Here is a 19,972-nt window from a genome sequence, read left to right as displayed (position 1 = left end):
ATTGCTGCTAGGTTAGGTGGGATTAAGGCAGGGGGGAGAGTAGCTGCTAAAACTACCAAAATTATCCATTGAGCATGTTCTCGTTATGGTTTAAGGAGGGGTTTTCCTCCTCCAAAACTGAAAAAATTACAATTGTAGCTACTTGGAGGTCAGGATTTTGTTTTCATTTTACCAAACTTCTCCATGGTGAACAAGATAAATCTTGTGATTTGAAAGCAGTAATTTGTTGCAAGTGATTACTTGTTTGACCCTCAAAAAATGTGTTGAAAGCTTTGCTTTTTAATATGACATGGTCCATTTGTGCTTAACATCCTTATTACACCGTTGTTATCAAAGTGCTAACAACATCTACCAGAACAGAATTGTATTTTTCAATACAAGCTGCTGGCAAAAAGTAGTTTGTGCACTATTTGTTTGGTTGCTCATACAGCTGATCATAAGAGAACAAAAACTGGAACATAGACAAGCCTTAAAAATAATTTTGCTATGGGATCAAATATGATATTGTCTGACTGCAACAGAATTATAGTGGGTAAGTGTAGAATTTGTCTCTCTTGTTGCATATGGAGGGAGATAAATATGAAATCTCCTTCTCCTATTCAGTTAATCAATAATCCAGTGGTGCAGGGTTCTTTGTTCTGGATTATGTCTCTGAGTCATACACATAACACCTTATGGTTTCTTGGGAGGTGAAAGAGGAACACTAAAAGTACTTGTTTAGCTGTATTATAAAAGGTACCCCTTTTTGTGCACTCAGGAAGGTTTGTGAAATGATTTACATTGGTGTGTGCATTTTTAAATGTTGTGCCTGATCAGGTGGATACTAACCACAGTTGGGTTAGTTTTAGACTGGAAGAAAATGTTGTCTTTCTTAAGAATAAATCACAGTAACTTCTACTAAACTGGGAGGAGGAGGGAGTCTGCATTTGGTAGAATACAGAGAACATTCAGAAAGGGAAAAAGGAATGAGGAGTGTAATGATCCTCCTCCTGTTGTCAGGCTGCCTTCCCTACACAGAGCCCAGAACCCTCCTTCCTGGGCCCATCCCTGTTTTCCTGTTGTTACTTCAGTCCTGCTGTGGCCATGCTGGGCTTTCAAGAAGCTGCTTCAAAGGGTGCCCACCTTTTAGAACATTGTGCAGCTGAGCACTGCTGAGCCATTGCAAGGTGGTGCCTCATTTCCATGCACAGTCATTCCTGTGCTTTTGTAGCTTTCTGTTCCTACTCCTTGGGGATCTGTAAGTCCTGGAAAGTCCTGGGGTTTAGGTTATTGCCATGGAGCTGTTTCTGTGCAGGTCTTTTACTGTTGGGATTTTTTGCAAAGAACATTGTGCCAGGTTTCCTTTGTGTCATCTTTTTTATTTATTTTAAAGCACTCTTGAACTATATTTTACTATAATGATTGATAGTGACCTGACTTGTTAATAGGACATATTGGGACAAATTTAAAGTTCTTTCTGTTCCACATGGTTCTTATTGTGTGTCCCATGTACCTCTGAGGGGGCAGGGGAAACTGGAAAACAAATACTATTTTGCACATGGTAAAACATTTAGCTTTTCTTTTGAATAAGCAAGTGAATCCTGTGTTTTGAAGTAATGGCTTGAAATTTGGTTGAAGTATTTTGGGGTTGAAGGCTTGTTTTTGTTAGGAAGTTCTTGCTCCCTGCTGGGCCCAACAAGATATGAGTTACAAACTTTTGCAAACAGTTGTTGATAGATTTCCTAGTTTTGTAGCTGTGTCAGTTATTTTTCTGAAGATTCATCTTGTCGTCCACTTGCTTGAGTTCCTTAATTCTTCCATTCCTGGCCTGGGCAGGTGCCCCAGCTCCTGGATCTGCTCCCATGTGTAGTGCTCTGGGCCATCCCCATGTGCAGCACTTGGTGTGCATCATTCCAGGCCCAGGGGACCCTGGAAAACCCCTGGGATGCACACTCAGATGAGTGAAACTGGAAAGGGGAGTTGTGAACTTGGAGCTGATCTCCTCTGGAACTGTCCTTTTAGGAAAATTTTAAATAAAATGCAGCAAGGAGAGAGCTGGATTAAGAAAGATGGAACTTGAGATAACTAATCTTCACCTAAAAGTGTGATTTTAGAGAAAACACCAGAAATTCTGGTGTCTGTGAAGTCGGGGATGAAGGAGCAGGAGTCAGATGAGGCAAATGGAAGCAGGGACCATGATCTGGCTGGCTGATGTGGCAGGTTATTGAGAACAGGCAGAACATGGGAGAGAACCTGGATGTGGAGCATTTGGGAGCCAGTCCTTTGCAGAGGAGGAAGGAGTGAGTGCATCCATGCACAGGGAAATGTATCCAGGAGGAGGAGGAGCAGCAACTTCTTCAGTGGAGTCTTTTTCCTGTGAAAACAAAATGAAATCCAGCTCGTTCAAGTCTTACTGTCAGTGACTGTAAGATCTACAAACAAAACATGTCTCTTGTTTTTTCAATTGCTGGAAATCATATAATGGTGACCCATCAGTTATCCGATCATGGAGCCACATGGTGGATAAAGGTCCATGGATTAAGGATTTCCACTGATGACTGATCCAGTGCTGTACTGAAGGCTTAACTTAAATAAAAATTAAAATGGCATTGGCGGTGAAGTTTGAAACTGACACTTCCTGCTTCAAGTTCCTCATAAAATCTTTACCCCATGATTTGATTCAAGATACAGCCTTTAATTAAATGATTGTGTGCATTTACCTTCGTGTACCTGCCTAATTCTGAGGGCAGGACAGGCTTGTGCTGAGGTGAGTCAAGAGCACCAGCACAAATTTTGCTCCAACCACTGTGGGACAAGCAGAGAGAGGAACAGGACAGAACAAGTCCCAGTTAAAGAATTCAGAAGCAAATTCAAACATTTAAACCAGTGTGGCTAAATTTAAATCAGCTCATAGCTTGTTGTCTGAGGTGATGAGACAGAGTTCCTGAACGATTTTGTTTGAAAAATTGCCAGCTGTTCTAACAGACAATTCTTTCTCAAATGCTACTTTCTTTCTGCATCTTGTTAGTATTACATTCTTTCTAGCTTAATGATCTAATCTTTAGAGTTTAGGAATTTAAAATTCTCAAAAATGGTTTAATACGTTCACTGGACTGGTCAGGTTAGAGGAGTGCTGGGATTCAGACTTAAAATAGCATTAGGAATCTGTGCTTAAAATAAGTTTAATTAGCTGGGGGGGTTCCCCTCCAGAAGACATGAGTGCAGTGTCATTAAACAGCACTACTTGAGGCAGGCATCCTGCAGGTGAGCTGCTGTTTGATGGTTTTGGTGCCTTCTGGGTCATTGGGATGTCACTGGGGCTGCTTAACTTGTGCTTGTTTGAACCTTCCCTCCTCAGGTACATAAACACAAGTGACACTGGGGCACACAGAGCCAGTTGTCTTTACAGCATTTAGGGTGTGAATTCCAGAGCTCACTTCACACTTGTAACTTCTGTCATGGGCTCCTCAAAGTCTGAAGCACCAGTTAAGAAAAGTAAATTGCAGTAACATTGCTTCATGTAGCAGTGGCCTAATGTGTGTGTTCCAGGGCTGCATTTATTTTAGTTGACTTTATTTCCTGCAGTATCTGCCGCAGAAGGGACAGCATTTGCACTTGGGTCTCTCCAGAGTGGAAATTCAATACTCTCTGCCTCCATTTTCTTGTTTGACAGATAATGTCATGCCTTCATATAAAACCAGTGAACAAACAGACAAAAAAACCTCCTTCAAAACCAGATTCCTGATCTTGGGAAATACTCAGAACAGGATCCTGTTGAGTTGTGAAGTGTAGAAAAGCTGAGGCCAAATAGTCTAAAACTGTTGTAACACAAGGGCTGAACTTGTGCTTTGTAGAGACTGCTGCTGCTGCCAAAGCTCAGCCCAGAGCCGTGGCTGGAGGTGCTGAGCCTGTCCAAGTGAGCTCCAAGCCAAGCTTGTCTCAGCCAGCCAGTGGATTTTCCCCAGGAGAGCATGAGGGGTGTGGAAGGCTGGGCTCTCCTCAATGGGGTGGCCAGAGCCTTTCCATGCTTCCCAAACATTGGCACCACCTGTGGGCATTCTGCCATCTCCACATTTCCAGCACTGAAAGCAGATTGGTGGGGGTTGTCCTAATTTTTCTGGTGGACTATCATCCTCTCACAAGCTGGAATTCTTATTAGCTCCTGAATCAATCTGTGCTGTGACAGCAGCCTCTGAAGCCTTTTGAATTCCAGGGTGCCACAACTTTTGTGCTGTTTATCCTTCCTATTCCTTGGCTTGCAGTAGTGTAAAGGCATCTTTCTCCAGACTGTGTGATTCCAGAGTACTGCATGGAGTCCAATGAAGAATTCATAGAGTTGCTCTTTAATATGTCTTTTTTTTTTAATTAAGCTGATAGGATCTTAATCAGCTTCTGCCTTTGTTTTTAAATTCTCTTGGATGTGATCAGTGAGTTCAAAAGTTATTGTGAGTGTGTCCACAGAGTGTAAATATGCATAAGCCTTAATTTCCATGGTAATCCCAGCATTTAAAATACTGTGGATTGTCCTTTGGGGGGAAAAAGGATGGTTTTTGTAGCGCTGCTCATTCAGGAGAGGGAGATATCTGAGTTTATTTATTTGTAGTTCTTTGGCAAATGAGATCAAATTGATTTCTCATCTGGAGAGGGAAAAGTCTGGACTCTGCAATGTGTGTGTTTTCTCTTGGGTGGAAGCTAGAAGCCTGTGTATCTCTTTCAGTGATTCAGTTTCCATAGTGGGGAAGGATTTAAGAAAGCCTGGATAATGCTGTTAATGTCTCAGAAGGCTTGTTTTCATGACTTTTTTATCTAACCACGTGCCCCTACTAATATTTCAATAAAACAGTTATTGTTGCCTATATTAAGAGCCATTACTGTTGCTAAGTTTAGTTCACACATTTGTAATGCACATTACTTATTTAATGACTTGAGGGGGAAAATGTGAAGGAAGTGTTACTTCTACCAGAGTCCTGATTATCAAAATGCAGTGTCCCTGTGCTGAGGGTTGTACTCCATGGGTCATTCACTAGGGAACATGGTATTACTTAGAATGGCAGCTAAAATGAGAACCAGAATGCAAAATTTTGCTCTCTTCTGGTTCAAGTAAATACTACTTTTCCCTGTTGTTTCCATTTTCTGTCTACAATGAAAATGACTCTTCCACACATCTCTATGGTGGGAGAGGTTGGTTGGTTGTGGTAGCCATATAGGTTAATGAATACCTAAATATCATCTAAGTTATTTACCAGGGTTCAACCCCTTACTGACTCTACAACTTCTTTTAGATTTAGCCAGTACAATCTAAGACTCCTCAGGGCTTTTCATATCTCTGAGTAACTTGGGATTTAAGGTAATTTGGCCTTCAGAGGATTCGTCTGGTGACTGCTCGCAATGAAAATTTCTACCAACAGATCTTCAGTATTACCTTTGTGTCCAAGGACACAGTGTTTCTGCTGAACTCAGGATCTCTGTTCTGGAGCCAAATATTTTGACCTAAAATGGTATTGATGGGAAAGAGGGAAGTAGAGGAATTAAATTTTTCCCCCCTTAGTTTACTGTCCCCAAGCATGAAAATCCTATTTAGCCTTATATAGGAGCCTGTGCTATATATCTAATACAAGTAATTATGGGTTTATCTGCCTGAAATTTACAGCATTTCTCTTTAGACTGCATGGATTAATAGCCAGGGTGGGTTCTATCCTGTAGAATCAAAGGCTGAGCTTCCCCACTTGGCATCTCGGGTGTTGTTCTGTCCTCTGGCAGAAAAAGATCTGTATTATAGAATATGTGCATGTTCTGGTGACTGTTGCCATGACTGGTTTTACTCCTTATCCTCATTGAGTTTGAATTTTCTCTTCTCCTTTCTCTCCTCTGTAGCCCTTCTAGGGTCTCCAGCTGGTGGGATCCAGAATTCCATCGGTTCTGTTGGCACGGGCCAGCAGAACACTCCAGCACTAAGTAATCCCAACCCAATTGACCCCAGCTCCATGCAACGAGCCTACGCTGCCCTGGGGCTGCCATATGGCAACCAGCCCCAAACACAGCTGCAGCCCCAGGTCCAAGGCCAGCAGCCAGCACAGCCTCAGGCTCACCAGCAAATGAGGACCATTAATGCACTGGGTAGGTGGAGAAAAGACCAAGAAAAAAAAAGAGTTAAAATAACTGATGTTGAATTTTTAGGACAGTCTGGTATTTTGTTTGGTCAGAGTAGTGACTGTCTGTTCATGTTGTTTAGTAAGTTAAAAATACACTCTTTATATACACTACTATTCATTTACATTTGAATTTTAGGAAGTTTTGAATGTAGTGCTTTTGACAAATAGCAGGAGTTTTAGTTTCTGTTAAAATACAGCCCATAGCTCATTCTCTGAGGTGATGAGACAGAATTTCTGAAGAATTTTGGTTTAACAATTGTTCCGTGTTCTAATAGACAATTCTGTCTCAAATACATTTTTTTTTTGCATCTTAATTGCTACTATTACCTTCTTTATAGCTTATTGATCTAATCTTAAGGGTTTATGAATTTAAAATTTTAATGGACTCATTTTTGTAGTTTAGACTGAAAGTAACTTGGTTCCATAAATAGCCTTGTGTGTGCAGCACAGCAGGTATTGTTATAAAAATACTTAACCTGATAAATTGCTTCTTTTGTTAGCCAGGTGGGTCAGTAAAGTGCAGTTTTGTCATATTATTGTCAAAATTGTGAACTGTATACCAATGATGTTTAATTTTGTCCCAAAGGAGCCAACCAGATGAACCTTCCTGCAGGAGGAATAACAACAGACCAGCAACCGGGTCTAATTTCTGAAACTGCTCTTCCAACATCCCTTGGGACAAATAAGTAATGCACACATTTTTATTCTTGCTCAATTAAACATTTATTTCCATGCTTATGAACATAAATAAGAGCATGCTTTAAAAACTGATTGTATTGGCATGGAGATGGACGTGTGCAGCTCTGCTCTCTCTCCTCTTTCACTTCCAGAGCTGCCACTTGTGCCTCCTGAGAGCCCCACAATATTTACTGCTTTTAAGTGAAGTCCCAAAGGAAGATTATTTTGTATTTTTAAGTTCATACTTGTGATTCTTTACCATTCACACTGTGAATGTGCCTTGTGAGCTCCTGAGCTTTGCTGCTTCAGGGGTTGCAGTTTGTTGATGCCAAAATTTCATTTAGGAGAATGTTTGATGCAATAGCTAAAAGTGATGAAAGCAACAACTCAAAAATGACTTCAGGCATCAAACCTATAACAAAACTCTGCATTCTGGTACTCTAACAGTCCCTTTTTATTTTAGCCCACTAATGAATGATGGCACAAACTCTGGCAATGTTGGAAACCTCAGCTCAATGCCAACGGCTGCACCTCCTTCGAGTACCGGGGTAAGGAAAGCATGGCATGAACATGTCACTCAGGACCTGCGCAATCATTTAGTGCATAAACTGTAAGTATTCACCAAGGCTGCCTTTTTCCTCAATGTTTCTAAAGAATTTCAATACAGTAGTTCTGCTATTAAGCTGAAAAGAAAGTTAGCAGTAGTGGTTCTCAGGTGTTAGGCCACTCAGGATGGGTTGTTACCTTTAATCCTCCTCTTCAGTTTGTTCTTCATGCTCATTAAGGAGTGGGCATGGAATTAATAAATTTGCCAGTAAATTTGCTCTACTGTGGTGAACAGTTATTTAGATTCCAGATTGTTAAACCTCGCTTTATTTTCATCATTTGATTTATTTTAATCCTGTGAGAAATAGTAAAATACTATTTTTTTAACCATTTGGATATGTTTTTATATATCTGATGTGTAAGGAAATATCCAGGGTGATTATCATAAAGCTGTATACTGATTTTGGGGTTTTCTTCTGAAGATCTTTTTCTGTTATTGTTGCTCTGTCCTTGCAGTGTCCAAGCCATCTTCCCCACTCCTGATCCAGCAGCACTGAAGGATCGCCGCATGGAGAACTTGGTGGCTTATGCCAGGAAAGTGGAAGGAGATATGTATGAATCTGCTAATAGTAGGGTATGTTGCTTCCATCCAGCATGTGAAAGAACAGTAGTGTCACTAACCTTACAAGTGTAAAGAAAACCCCAGAGAATCATTTCACTGCCCTTTTCATGAGGAAAGTCACGTTTCCAGTCTGTGACAGTGTTTGTGTAGTCCCAAGCCATGTGATTCCTGTCACTCCAAGCTAATTCACCTCTCAGCTCTACACACCACCTCCATCCCTATTGCATCCTCCTGAAATGCAAGAAGCTTGGAGCACAGCTTGCAGTTCTTAATGTTTCCCTTTCTGACTTCCTCCCTTTTTGCAAGTCTGTGCTAGCAGTAGTTTTAAATTTTTCTTAATGCCTCTTTACCACTGGAGGCTTTTTCTAGGACCCAGTGGTGTTCCAGTGCTTACCTTCCACGTGTACTGATGGAAATAATTCTCCTCTGTTCTGCAGCACCAGAAGTGGTTGGGCTAAGACATAAGAAGTCAGTTTAGCTTCTTTGTGGATGGGAAAAAAACCCCAGAATTCCTGTTGTAGTTCATCATTTTTGCTCTGTCTGCACAGAGATGTCAGCTCAAATCTCTCTTACTTGAAGGGAGCAAACCCCTGTTAATTGACAGGCTGAGGATATGACATGGTGTTAATTCTACCCTAAAGGAACTACTCCCTGCAAGTTTTCATTGGGAAAAGACAGCAATATTAGTGCCAGTAGTGACAGCCAGCAAGATCCTACCTGATCAGAAGCTTGAGATCCTTTCTTAAACAAGGGAGGAGCATCTAAAGAGAGCAGTTAGTGGCATTTCAGGTGATCATCAGATGATCCAGACAGGCAGTTCTGCCCCTCTCAGCCCACCTGCCAGAAGGGCTGGAGGTGGAAATGCAGGTTTTATTTCCTAGAGACAGATAGGCAGTGGCCATTCTCACAGTGCTGCTGGGTCAGTGCTGGTCAGTAACCACATTGTAGCCTCCTTGTAGCTACCAAGAGGTTGTTTACAAGGAAGACTTGGGTGTGCTCAGCCGTGGTTACCCTGGCAGCTTTGGAGACCAGTGTTAGATAGGAGGAGGATTTCATGGTCACACCTGGCTGTCTAAATACCTTCTCAGCAAGGATGAGCATAGCAAACTCCTGATGGTAAAATTAAATGCCTTCTGACAGACAAACACCCAGAAGTATCTTCTCCTCACCCCTCAAAACAGCTGTCAGAGCCTCCTGGCCAGAAGTTTCTGTTATTGGAATTCATCTAATGTATTTGGCTTCAAGCAGCAAACTTGGAAGAAGGGAGTAATTCAGAATGTGTTAACGATGCCATGAGGAATTACATCCTTCCTTTTGAGGAGCTCCCGTTCTACTTTGACACTGAAAAACATATTAGTAAGAGGCATCATTGTAAGGAGTTTAATGCTGTTCTAGCAGTGTGTGCTCCTTGTGAACATGGGCTTTGCAGGAATCTTTGCAGTGGGAAAGCAGCACAATATTAAATTTACAAATAGGAGCTTACAACTGAAGTGGCTTGAGCAGAGGAGGGGCTGTAAAGCTTTTAAACTGGACAGCAGAAAGTGTCTGCACTGATTTTTGAGAAACTCTGAGGGGAGAAGTGACCTGAAAAACAAAGCTTTATGTTGCGTGATTGGACTTCCTTACCAAGGCTGCTGAGGAATACATATCTCATATTAAGTTTTTGGAAATTATTGAAATCCTGCTGTAATAACAAATTCTGGTTTTGATGAATATTGAATGAAAACAAAACAATTCTGGGCAAGCATCACTCAATCTGTCCTCCATGTAACCCTGGGCTCTAAGAGCATAGTGGCCCCACAAATAAAATGCAGCCTTGAGGGTTTGTGGGGTTTTTTTGCCTTTAACAGGTGCATAATCACTTGGCAGATGTGTGTCCAGCAATTCCTGACAAGCAAAATTGTCTATGTGGTGTGCACTGTGATTGTCTTATTGGATCTGTTGTCAGTGTGGCTTGAGTAAAATGGATTTTTCATCTTGTACAGCTGTAGTGTTTACTTGTCTCTGCCTGTGGACTATTTTTCTCTGAATTTTCTCCATTCCTTTGAGGTTTTGTCTGGTTTTGTTTATCCCTTGCCATGATTGTTGATAGACTCTTCAGGAAAAGAGCAGTTCCTTTCTTTATGTAAAAATTGATCTGTCCTTTCCATCTGTCTCCTGAAAGTTTATTCAGTGTAACACTGTGCTGGGAATATCTTCTTCTTTTGTCTGTGGATTAGTGGAAATGTTCATTATGAAAATAACATTTAAAAATCATTAACACCTAGAAACTAAATCACAGCTTCCTGGGTTTTGCTGAAGTAACAGAGAACCTCCAGCCTTCTCCTTTGTCTGTTAATTTACTCAGAGTATAGGTATGCAGGGTAGCTGTAAACAAGTGTAATTTCTGGAAGCTTTTTTCCCCTTTTCTGCATTGAAGCAGAAAAGGCTGTCTTAATTTACAGGATTGTGAAAATAAATATTTCTTTTTCAATTAGACAGATGTATACATTAAAAAACAAAACAAACCTGACCCAAAACCAGATGATGGTATTTAGGTAGACTGAATGAGTTTACTGCTGCTGATTACTCTTTGCTTTTCCCTTTTAGGATGAATACTATCATTTATTAGCAGAGAAAATCTATAAGATCCAAAAGGAGCTGGAAGAGAAGAGGAGGTCTCGTCTCCATAAACAAGGGATGCTGGGGAACCAAGCAGCCTTACAGACCCCCGGGCCCCAGCCCCCAGGGATCCCCCAGGTGGCTGCTGCCATGGGCCAGGCACAGCCCGTCAGGCCACCCAGTAAGTGCTGCTGGAGCTGCCTCTGCTTCTCGGGAGTCCTTGGGCTCCAGTTAATCCTGAGCTTGTGTTTAAAACTGGTTTTGCTGACCTTTCTTGTGTTGTGTTGCAGATGGGCCTATGTCCATGCCAACCGTGCCTATCAGTCGTATGCAGGTTTCTCAAGGTATCTGTTTTCCTCTCTAATTGCAATTTGTGGGTGCAAAATAATTGTAGGGGGGGAAAGGTGATCTTATGTTGGGGTTTTTTGGTGTTGGGAGGGAGGAACTGCAGTGCTGCCTTTTTTCCAGCACCATTCTTTGGTGCTGCTCTGTGTCAGTGCAGTGTTAACAATATGGATCCAGCACTTTGCTGGGGATTGGGAATTAATTCAATGCTTCCAAAGAGAGGACAGCTCAAGCAAGAATACTGTGGATAATCTCATTTAAAACACTGTAAAGGGGGAAGGATGCTGGCATGTTTTCATCAGTTAATTAGCCAAAAATACACCTGTAGCTGGAAACACAGCACATTAGTCCTAACATCTGTGTAACTAATGATAGCCTTTCTTGGTTTCTGATGGAAAGTGCATGTAAAAAAAGCCTTGGAGCTTGTTCACAGCACTTGTCATTGCTCACAGTGGCTGCTGTGAGCTCATGGGTGGTTTTTTTCTGAAAAAACAAGCGCATGTCTTTTAGGTGCTTCAACTTCCTTCAAAAAAGTGTCCTCAGCTATTTTATTTCTTGGTTCAGAGTTAGTACTAAGTCAAAATTTGTGTAGAAATGTCCTTGGGAAATAAAATACTTTTTAAATTAATTTGAATAGAAGAACAAGTTGATAACAAGTATAGCTCCATAATTACAGCTTTAGACAAGTTTTTTGGAAGGATTCAATGTTTTGTATGAAAAGCACAACCCCTGTTAAAGCATTTTGCCAGCTTTTGTCCTGATTTGAGGCTTGGAATTGCCTTCATACATCCCATAGGTATTTTTATCATATTTACTTCAACCATTTCAGTGAGCCCTGAATAAGACATTGCTGTTTCAAAGCAAATGCCTGATTTTAGGAAACCATCCTAAAGTATTATTTATAAATAGCATCCTGTCTCTGCAGAACATCCAGCGTCTACTCTTCATCTTTTGTGTTTAATTTTAAGACACCAAAAACGGTATTTCACCCTAACTAGCATTGTTCTGAACACTTCTTGCATCCTGCCTTGTCTGTTAAGTCAAGTAACTAAAGGATAAAATGCAGGGCGGTCGAATTGCAGCCGTAATAACTGTTAATTTTCTAGTAGAATATAGATCCATCCACTGTGCTGACTTGTTCCTAATGAGTTGTTTTGGGGGTGCATTTGCAGGAATGAATCAGTTTAACCCCATGTCCATAGGGAATGTACAGATGCCCCAAGCACCGCTGGGCCCGCGGGCGGCGTCGCCGATGAACCACCCGGTGCAGATGAACAACATGGGCGCCGTGCCCGCGGTTCGTACCCCCACCCTGCCCAGCACAGCCTCACCCCCTGGCAGGGCCAAGCCACGCTGCACTGCTGCCAATTGTGGCAGAATTTCATGGGAATGCAGTGAATGTGACAGGCTGTTTGTTTGCAATATTTACCTGCTCCAAAAACACTGAGCAGGCCTTAAGGGGGGCACGTGCCACAGGTGCAGTAATCCCCAGCAATCTGTGGAAGAGCATCTACTGCCTCTGCAGTATATAAACCTTCTTTGTTCCTACATGAAAACATGGTTTTATTCTTTAGAAAAACAAAAATATTTTTAGTTTCCCTGCATTCTCTCTGTCAACCTAGGGAACAAAACAGAGTTAACACTCTGAATATTACCTGTTAAAAATAATGAATGCTGTGGAGCAAATGCTGAAGCTATGGGTATATGCCCACTTCCAGTTAGTGTAATTAAGCCAATTTTCCTTTAATTTTTTGGTCCCATCTTTTGATTGTTTTCAGTGTATTTTGCTTTGTCCTGCTCCGTAGTACTAAGTGGTAATTGGTTAATCTGGGTGTTAATTTTCAGATGGCAATGTCTCCTTCCCGAATGCCTCAGCCACAGAACATGATGGGAGCTCATTCCAACAACATGATGGGTCAGGCTCCTACCCAGAACCAATTCCTGCCCCAAAACCAGTTCCCAGCATCCACTGGAGCTATGAATGTGAACAATGTGGGCATGGGTCAGTCAACAGCCCAGGCCGGGGTGGCACAGGTGAGATGGATTCTCTGGGATTTATTTGCTCTTTATTATTTTGCTCTGATTTATTTGCTGTACTTACTTGTTTATTTGTATTTCTGTATCCATTGTTTGATGTAGTTACCCAACTTTGGGGGATCCTGGGTTACATCTGCCTTCTTCAGAAGCTCTTACATAACTCATCGACATCTGTTAATGGGGGCGCAACGCCCTGCAAGTCCTGATTTAAATCCCTTCAAAATGCATGCTGAGGAGATTTTTAGGGGAAATATCAGAAATCAGTTGATGGGATGCCTGTGAACATATGTTTTGTCTCTGTGTGGACCGGAGAAGCTAACTTTAAATCTAGGATTATTATCAAGTGCTTGGGCAAGATCTTCTAAAATTTGTTTTAACTTCTTTGCTTCTGGAGAGAGAAAATTGTTGGGTTTTTCCTGTAACATTTTTCTGTTGCAGTAGTGGTCAGTGAAGCAGCAGCTGTGCTTATGATGCCAAAGTATCTGCTTTTCCAGAGGGAAAGGCTTGTTGTTTAACTCAGAGCCCAAGTAATTCAGGCTGGTTAAAACCTCCAGAGTTCTGGGAGATTACTTAGATCAGGGTATGAAGGGCTCTGTCAAGTCAAGTTTGGAATTTGTTCAGGATGGAATATCTACAGTTTCACGGGCCCTGGCTCAGTTGTTTGACTGCCTTTGTGGTGAACATTTTTTTCCCAATGCATTTAGTTCAATAAAACTGCCTCTGTAAAGACAATATAGAAGTGTGTTTTAAATTTGAAACCTCATCTGCAGGAAATTAACTGATTTGTATTTCTAAGAGTAACAGTTACATTTGAGGATAGAATATTCTTTTTGATCACCAGTCATCTGATGCAATCTTCAGTAAAATGTATCACTTAAAGGTTTGAGTACATCCAGGGTACTTTATTGTTGCCACTCTGAAAAACAAATCCTAGCTTTTCTGAAGCATCTTGAGCAGTTTAATTAGAATTAAAGAGAAAACAAAAAGACTCTTCTTAAGTCTTGCTCTGTGCAACACCAGGATTAAATGTGTTGACCTGCCCTCTAAAACAGAGCTGCCTCAGAGTCCTGGCCTAAAAATGGGTATTTGCTCAAAACCATTTTGTGTCAAAGCCTGACCTTTGCCCAGCTAATGGCACCATTTAGAGGCTGCCTGTGGGTTTCTGTGTTACTGGCATTGGGAGGATTCCCTCTCTGTGGCAGTGGAATTAATGCAGGACGTGCATGGCACATCTAGATCTGGGAGCAAGGTCCTTGCGAGCTGATGGCAGCGGTGACAGAAATCAGAGCAGTCACTTGCAGCAGCAGCATGTGAGGCTGATGTGCTTGCACTGACAGTCTCCTGGCAGAGAAGGCTGCAGGGCTGTGATTGAAGGGATGAGTGTGATTGCAGGCTCTGACAGACTCTCTCTCTCTCCGCAGCAGGGGCAGGTTCCCAGTGCTGCCCTTCCCAACTCCATGAACATGCTGGGAGCGCAGAGCGGGCAGCTGCCGTGTCCCCCGGTGACACAGCCCCCCCTGCACCAGACCACGCCTCCCGTGTCCTCTGCTGCCGGGATGCCCCCGATGCAGCACCCGACCCCCCCGGGAATGACTCCTCCCCAGCCAGCAGCTCCCACCCAGCCATCGACACCGGTCTCGTCCTCGGGACAAACTCCGACCCCGACGCCAGGCTCTGTCCCCACGGCCACGCAGACCCAGAGCACCCCCACGGGGCAGACTGCAGCCCAGGCCCAGGTGACACCGCAGCCACAGACCCCTGCCCAGCCCCAGTCTGTGCCAACCCCACAGCCAGCCCAGCAGCAGCCAACATCTGTGCAGGCACAGGCACCCGGCACTCCAGTAAGTAGCAGCCAGTCCCCCTGCCTTGTGTCGTGACATCCCACGAGTGTCCCTGTCTGTAGCACCATGTCCTGAATGTATAGAGCCCATAGCTGTCCATAGCAGCTTCTGCTTTAGACCAGGGGGTTGGTTAGAGATGTGTAAAATGTGTGTGTGTGTGTGTTCAGATGTTCTCAGCATTGTGTAAAGGAGGGGGGGTTGAATGGCCAGACTGCTCAAAGTAAAATTGGCAGCAGTGTGCAGAAAGATGAGGTGTAACAGGCCTAATGCCCTATTTGGCCATAATCAGAATCTTTTCTGATCCTGAGATTTGTATAGTTTTTTCCTTTCCTTTTAAGATACAGCCAGGGCAAATGCACGTTTCAAGGAATGTACAGTGTTTTACTGGGCAGGTGTTTTCTCTGTAAAAGAAGCCTCTTTGGGGCAGAATTTTTCCTTGGCTTCTGCTCTGTAAAGCAGAGTTATTGAATGTGTACTATCAAACTTGGCTACAGTGACCTGTATCCATGTTCTGCACTGTTGTAGAATATCATCTCATGTCTCTTTTGTGCTGTTCATTTTTAGTAAAGGAAAATATTTCTATATATGCAGTGTCTTTCTTTTGTACTGTTTTTACAACAGCTATCCCAGGCAGCAGCTAGTATTGATAACAGGGTCCCCACCCCTGCCTCAGTTGCTAGTGCTGATACGAATTCCCAGCAACTAGGACCAGATGCACCAATGCTAGAAAGCAAATCAGAAGTTAAAACTGAAGAAACTGAGCCAGAGACTAGTGAGACACAAGTGGAAGCTAAGACTGAGGTAAATGAGATTCTCTACAGCTTAACTGAAAGCAGTGATAGATATAAAAGCACTTAATGATGTGTCTGACTCGTGAGCTAAGGGGCGAGAGGAGGGTCGTTACTGCAAAGTAACTCCTGAGGAAAGCCATGGATGCAAAGTGCTTCAACAGTCTCAAACTAATATTTTGATGGCTGAAGATTGGGTTGTAGATGTAACAGTACCTCTTGTTGCATCCTTTCTTAAGGTGGAGGAGGATTTACAAGGAACTTCACAAATAAAAGAAGAAACAGATGGAACAGAACTGAAGCAGGAGCCAATGGAGATTGAAGAAAAGAAGCCTGAAATAAAAACAGAGGCTAAAGAGGAAGAGGAGAGTGGCACTAATGGCACCACTTCACAATCCACATCACCATCCCAGCCCCGCAAGAAAAGTACGTGTGTGAACACTGAGTTCCCTTGTGTGCTTTGCTTTCACTAACGTTTGTTTTCCACAGCCTCAGCTCCTGCTGGGAGGTTTGTTTTACACTTCTTGTTTCCAGCACGTGGAGCTCTGGGAGATCAATACTCTGTAACTTAATTTTGAAAGTAGCATTCCTTTAATGTTACATGAATCAGGTGAGAAAAGCAAGTCACTGTGCCCTTGATCTCAGCAGTGCCTGCTCAGAAGGGCCAAGGCAGTGATTGCTGGAGGAATTAAATACATAAATCCCTCCCTGTACATCTTGGTGCTCTTTGAGGAGAGCTCAGTGTAGATAAGAGAGCTTTCAGTAACCAAGGATATCCATTGCTTTTCTTCTCCTGTTAAGAGGCTGCACACACCACCTTTATCCTGAGTTTTGTCAGTCACTTTTCTGAGAATCAGGCACTTGAACTCTCCTGAACCTTTGTTCCTCCTAGGCTGGACTGCTGCAAGAGGCTTAACATTTATTATATCCTGAAAACCTGTATTTTCAGGACTTGGAAGTTTTCTTTGTAGTGTTCATTTGCTCAGCAGTCTCTTAAATTAAGCTGCAGTGTCAGCACAGATTGAGGTGTGACTGCAGCTGTACTCAAGGCAACTTCATGGTGCTGCAGGTTATATAAATGTTTGGGTGCCTTGTGTTAGTAAGAAATAAATAAGATTATTAAAGCAGAAATATATTTCTCTGCTTGCAGTGCAGGCTTTGTGGCAGGCTGCAAGATAAGTTTTCAGACTCAAAAACCTTAGCAGTTTTGAGACCTCTGTCTTTTGGCATCTGCTTTATTGAGGTGATGTTTTCTGTGGTTAGTTTTTAGTTTTCAACCAAAGGGAAGCTTTCAACATGCTGCAAATGTCTAAAAAAATCCATCTCCTTGATGCACTTTGGGTTGCATTTGGTTACTAACCATAATGTTTTTGTAATAAATCACTGTAAAACACATTTCTCTGCAGATTGATGTTTTCAGCTGCCAGCAGAGTGGGGCACCCAAATGAGTACCCACTGCAGAACCAACTGGCAGAGCCTTTTCCAACCCAAATGTAACACAGGGAGTGGAAAAAAAAAGCTTATTAGCATTTCTGAGCCAGTGATATTCCCAGTGGAAGGAATCACTGCTGCCTGGTAGGAATGTGCTTGCACAGGGAAGGTTCTTGCAGAGTCAGTTCAGGCTGGGTCACCACGTATTCCAATTCCTCCTTTGGTGACACAATTTTATCTTGGAAGCTTTGTCACCCAGTAACTGTGTAGTGCAAAGCACGTGCTGTGTGGGCAGGTACAACCACAGACACGAGTTTAAAGGGTGGCATTTTCTCACCAAGGAGTTTGTTCAATGTCAATTGAGCTTTGATATTAAAATTCTGAATAAACCAAGAGGTACTGGAGAGTAATTACTGCCAAGTGTGCTGAAGGGATGGGTGGTATTTTAAAACTACTGAAGAGACTGATCAGGAGTTTTGCATGGGTTGCAGAAGTATTGGGAATTGTTCCTCCTTCCCATGCTGGCAGATTCCTGAGGGCCATCCCACAATAAGCTGGGACACAGCAGGCACTGAGGGGAAGTGCCATGGACTGTGTGCTATAACTTTGCAAGCAAATCTAATGTGAGCAAGAAAGGGAGGTCATGGTTCCTTGCCTTTCACTCTCAAAAACCCACTATAAAACTCATTTGAGCAGCTTCTGTCTCCTTGTAAGTGGTAGCTTTAGTTTGACCTTGAAGATGAGTTTTACTGGTTTCTTCATTTCTTTGTGAGACATAGTGGAAAAGTTTCAGGAGCAGGTTTGAGGTGTATTTGTGTGTGCTGTCCTTGTAATTTTGAAAATGTCTTTTCTTCCTTTATGAATTTTCTCCTTAGTAATCATAAGCAGACTTGCCTTTGTTTAAAAAAAAGGAAAAAAATGAAAAAGGTAGCATTGTACTCTTCTTTGGTAGGTTATACGTCATCGTGAGTCAGGCAAAGATCCCATTTTCTTTTTACCACCCACACATCGAGACAAAATGGGATAACTGGATGCCAGCTCCTTGCAAAGGTCTTCAAGCTACTGGAGGAGAACTGAGAGCATTTAATTTTGGAAAAAGGAGAGTGGGAAAAACAAAACTTCCTTGTAAAATCCATGTACAGGGAGATGCTATGATCAAATGTGCTGGTATTAGTCATAGTCCTTAGAGGCAGAGCAGCTGAACATGAAGGCAACGTTTCTTTGTGGTTTTAGGTAAAGTAATAAATTCAAATAACAACTGGATTTTCGTTTTGGTTTTTTTTCACACTTCAAAATGAAAGTGAGTTATAAAATTTATCAGCAAAGATAATTAGGCTTTAAAGAACTTGGCAAAAGTCACACTGGATCTCTGTAGTTTGAGTTTAAAATACAATTGGATTTACTTTGAAGGATACTGTAGCTTAGTGGTGTGTTATTATAGGTGAAAATTCTAAAAGCAGTGTCAAGCAGGTAGTCAGAATAGATTATTAGAAGGTACTTTTTGACCTTTACATTTCATTAAATGAAATAATTCAGATTATGAACTATCTGAATCAGAGCAGTAGGGAATACTGTTCCTCATTAATAGAATTTAAGATTTGTTTATGTTCTTGAGGATCCCATAATGTGCAAGAGTTGTTTATAAAACTTTGGAAGCCTATAGTAGGGAAAAGTGCTTGCCTGTGTGGTATTGATAAATATGGAAGGGAATTGCCATTTATCTGGGAGTGAGATTGTGGCAACAGCTGAAATGATCATACAACCAATGGGGTAGTGGCAGCTTAATTTGTCTTCCCCTTTTTTAGTGTGTACTCTTTAAAATCATAGATTTTGATCTCGATGTCCCAAAAAGCAATTTATGTCATACCAAAATACCATTTGACTGAGAAAAGCAATGATCAGCCTCAAAGGGGTCACTGATGATTCAAGTGCTTTTAGCAGAATTAATTGCTCCATTTTATTGGTATTGTTCTCATTTCATCCAGGTGGATAAATATTAGATGCCATCCTGCTTTCCTTAGTTGTCTTTTTTTCTCAATGATAGGCATTCTTCCCTATTTAAAGACACTGTTCCTAAGGAAATAAATGTAATTACACCGCTGAGATGTTCAAAGAGCTCTCCAAGTTATCATTATTTTTCAGAAAATGTATTGCCTTTTTTTGTCCTTGTCAGCCACTCCTGAAAGAATCATGGCTGTTGCCATGCCACTGTTGCCAAGTGGTGGCATAGAAATCTGAAAGTATTAACACTTTCAAAATCAATTAACGATCCATCAGACCAGGACTGTTTGCACACCGTGGCCAGGAAAATTCCTGTGCCAGCTCTCAGGACATCTGGTCACTCTCTGTGGAGCTGGCTCCTCACCCCTGCCCACTGCAGTGGGTTCTGCTGGAGGAATCTTGGCTTGGAAATAGCGAGCAAGGTTAGAAGGGAGGGAGGGAAAATTGTGCTCAGTCTCTCCTTTGAGGAGAAAAGGTTCATTCATGTTGAAACAATTGATTTAATTTGATTCTGTATAAGTTTAGAGGAGTTTCGTAATGCTCCAGAATATGTATCATCATGGGCTAGAGTTGTTCCCATATCCCTGTTTTGGGAATATCACCTGCTGTGATCTGAGTAAATACAAGGCTGTGTTTGCCTCTTGTAAGTGAGATTTTGCCTCTGATCAGGAAAATCCATTGCAGAGTTTTAGTAAACGTATTTCTTTGTTTTTTTTTTTAGGGGAGTCAAGAGATTAGGAAACAAGGAGGGCAATTTTCTAACCTTTCTGACTTCCATTCCCAGTTTTCAAGCCTGAGGAGCTGCGCCAGGCTCTCATGCCCACCCTGGAAGCTTTGTACCGGCAGGACCCCGAGTCCCTTCCTTTCAGACAGCCTGTGGATCCCCAGCTTCTAGGGATTCCGGTGAGTTGGCATTAAAAAAACCCTATACAAATATTCTATTTCATTTAT

The 19,972-nt window shown here is 42.1% G+C and overlaps 1 protein-coding gene across 5 annotated transcripts in view; it reads left to right on the top strand.

Annotated features, from left to right (window-relative positions):
• Positions 1-19,972, top strand: part of LOC120513318 (CREB binding protein) — a 95,463-nt gene that overhangs the window by 50,106 nt on the left and 25,385 nt on the right. For 3 of the 5 annotated variants that reach the window (XM_039732627.1, XM_039732630.1, XM_039732629.1), the window contains 12 exons: positions 5,854-6,096; positions 6,718-6,817; positions 7,273-7,419; positions 7,872-7,989; positions 10,567-10,759; positions 10,869-10,922; positions 12,096-12,220; positions 12,769-12,957; positions 14,382-14,801; positions 15,423-15,602; positions 15,829-16,015; positions 19,806-19,924. In XM_039732627.1, the coding sequence (XP_039588561.1) occupies positions 5,854-6,096; positions 6,718-6,817; positions 7,273-7,419; positions 7,872-7,989; positions 10,567-10,759; positions 10,869-10,922; positions 12,096-12,220; positions 12,769-12,957; positions 14,382-14,801; positions 15,423-15,602; positions 15,829-16,015; positions 19,806-19,924 (2,075 nt within the window). The remainder of the gene's footprint in view (positions 1-5,853; positions 6,097-6,717; positions 6,818-7,272; positions 7,420-7,871; positions 7,990-10,566; positions 10,760-10,868; positions 10,923-12,095; positions 12,221-12,768; positions 12,958-14,381; positions 14,802-15,422; positions 15,603-15,828; positions 16,016-19,805; positions 19,925-19,972) is intronic. The other 2 variants (XM_039732628.1, XM_039732631.1) reach the window with 2 other exon arrangements.

Source organism: Passer montanus, unplaced genomic scaffold (genome assembly GCF_014805655.1).
Source record: "Passer montanus isolate IOZ18808 unplaced genomic scaffold, ASM1480565v1 scaffold8, whole genome shotgun sequence".
NCBI lineage: Eukaryota > Metazoa > Chordata > Aves > Passeriformes > Passeridae > Passer > Passer montanus.
The sequence above is the reverse complement of the archived record's forward strand: the minus strand, read 5'-3'. Positions and strand labels throughout refer to the sequence as shown.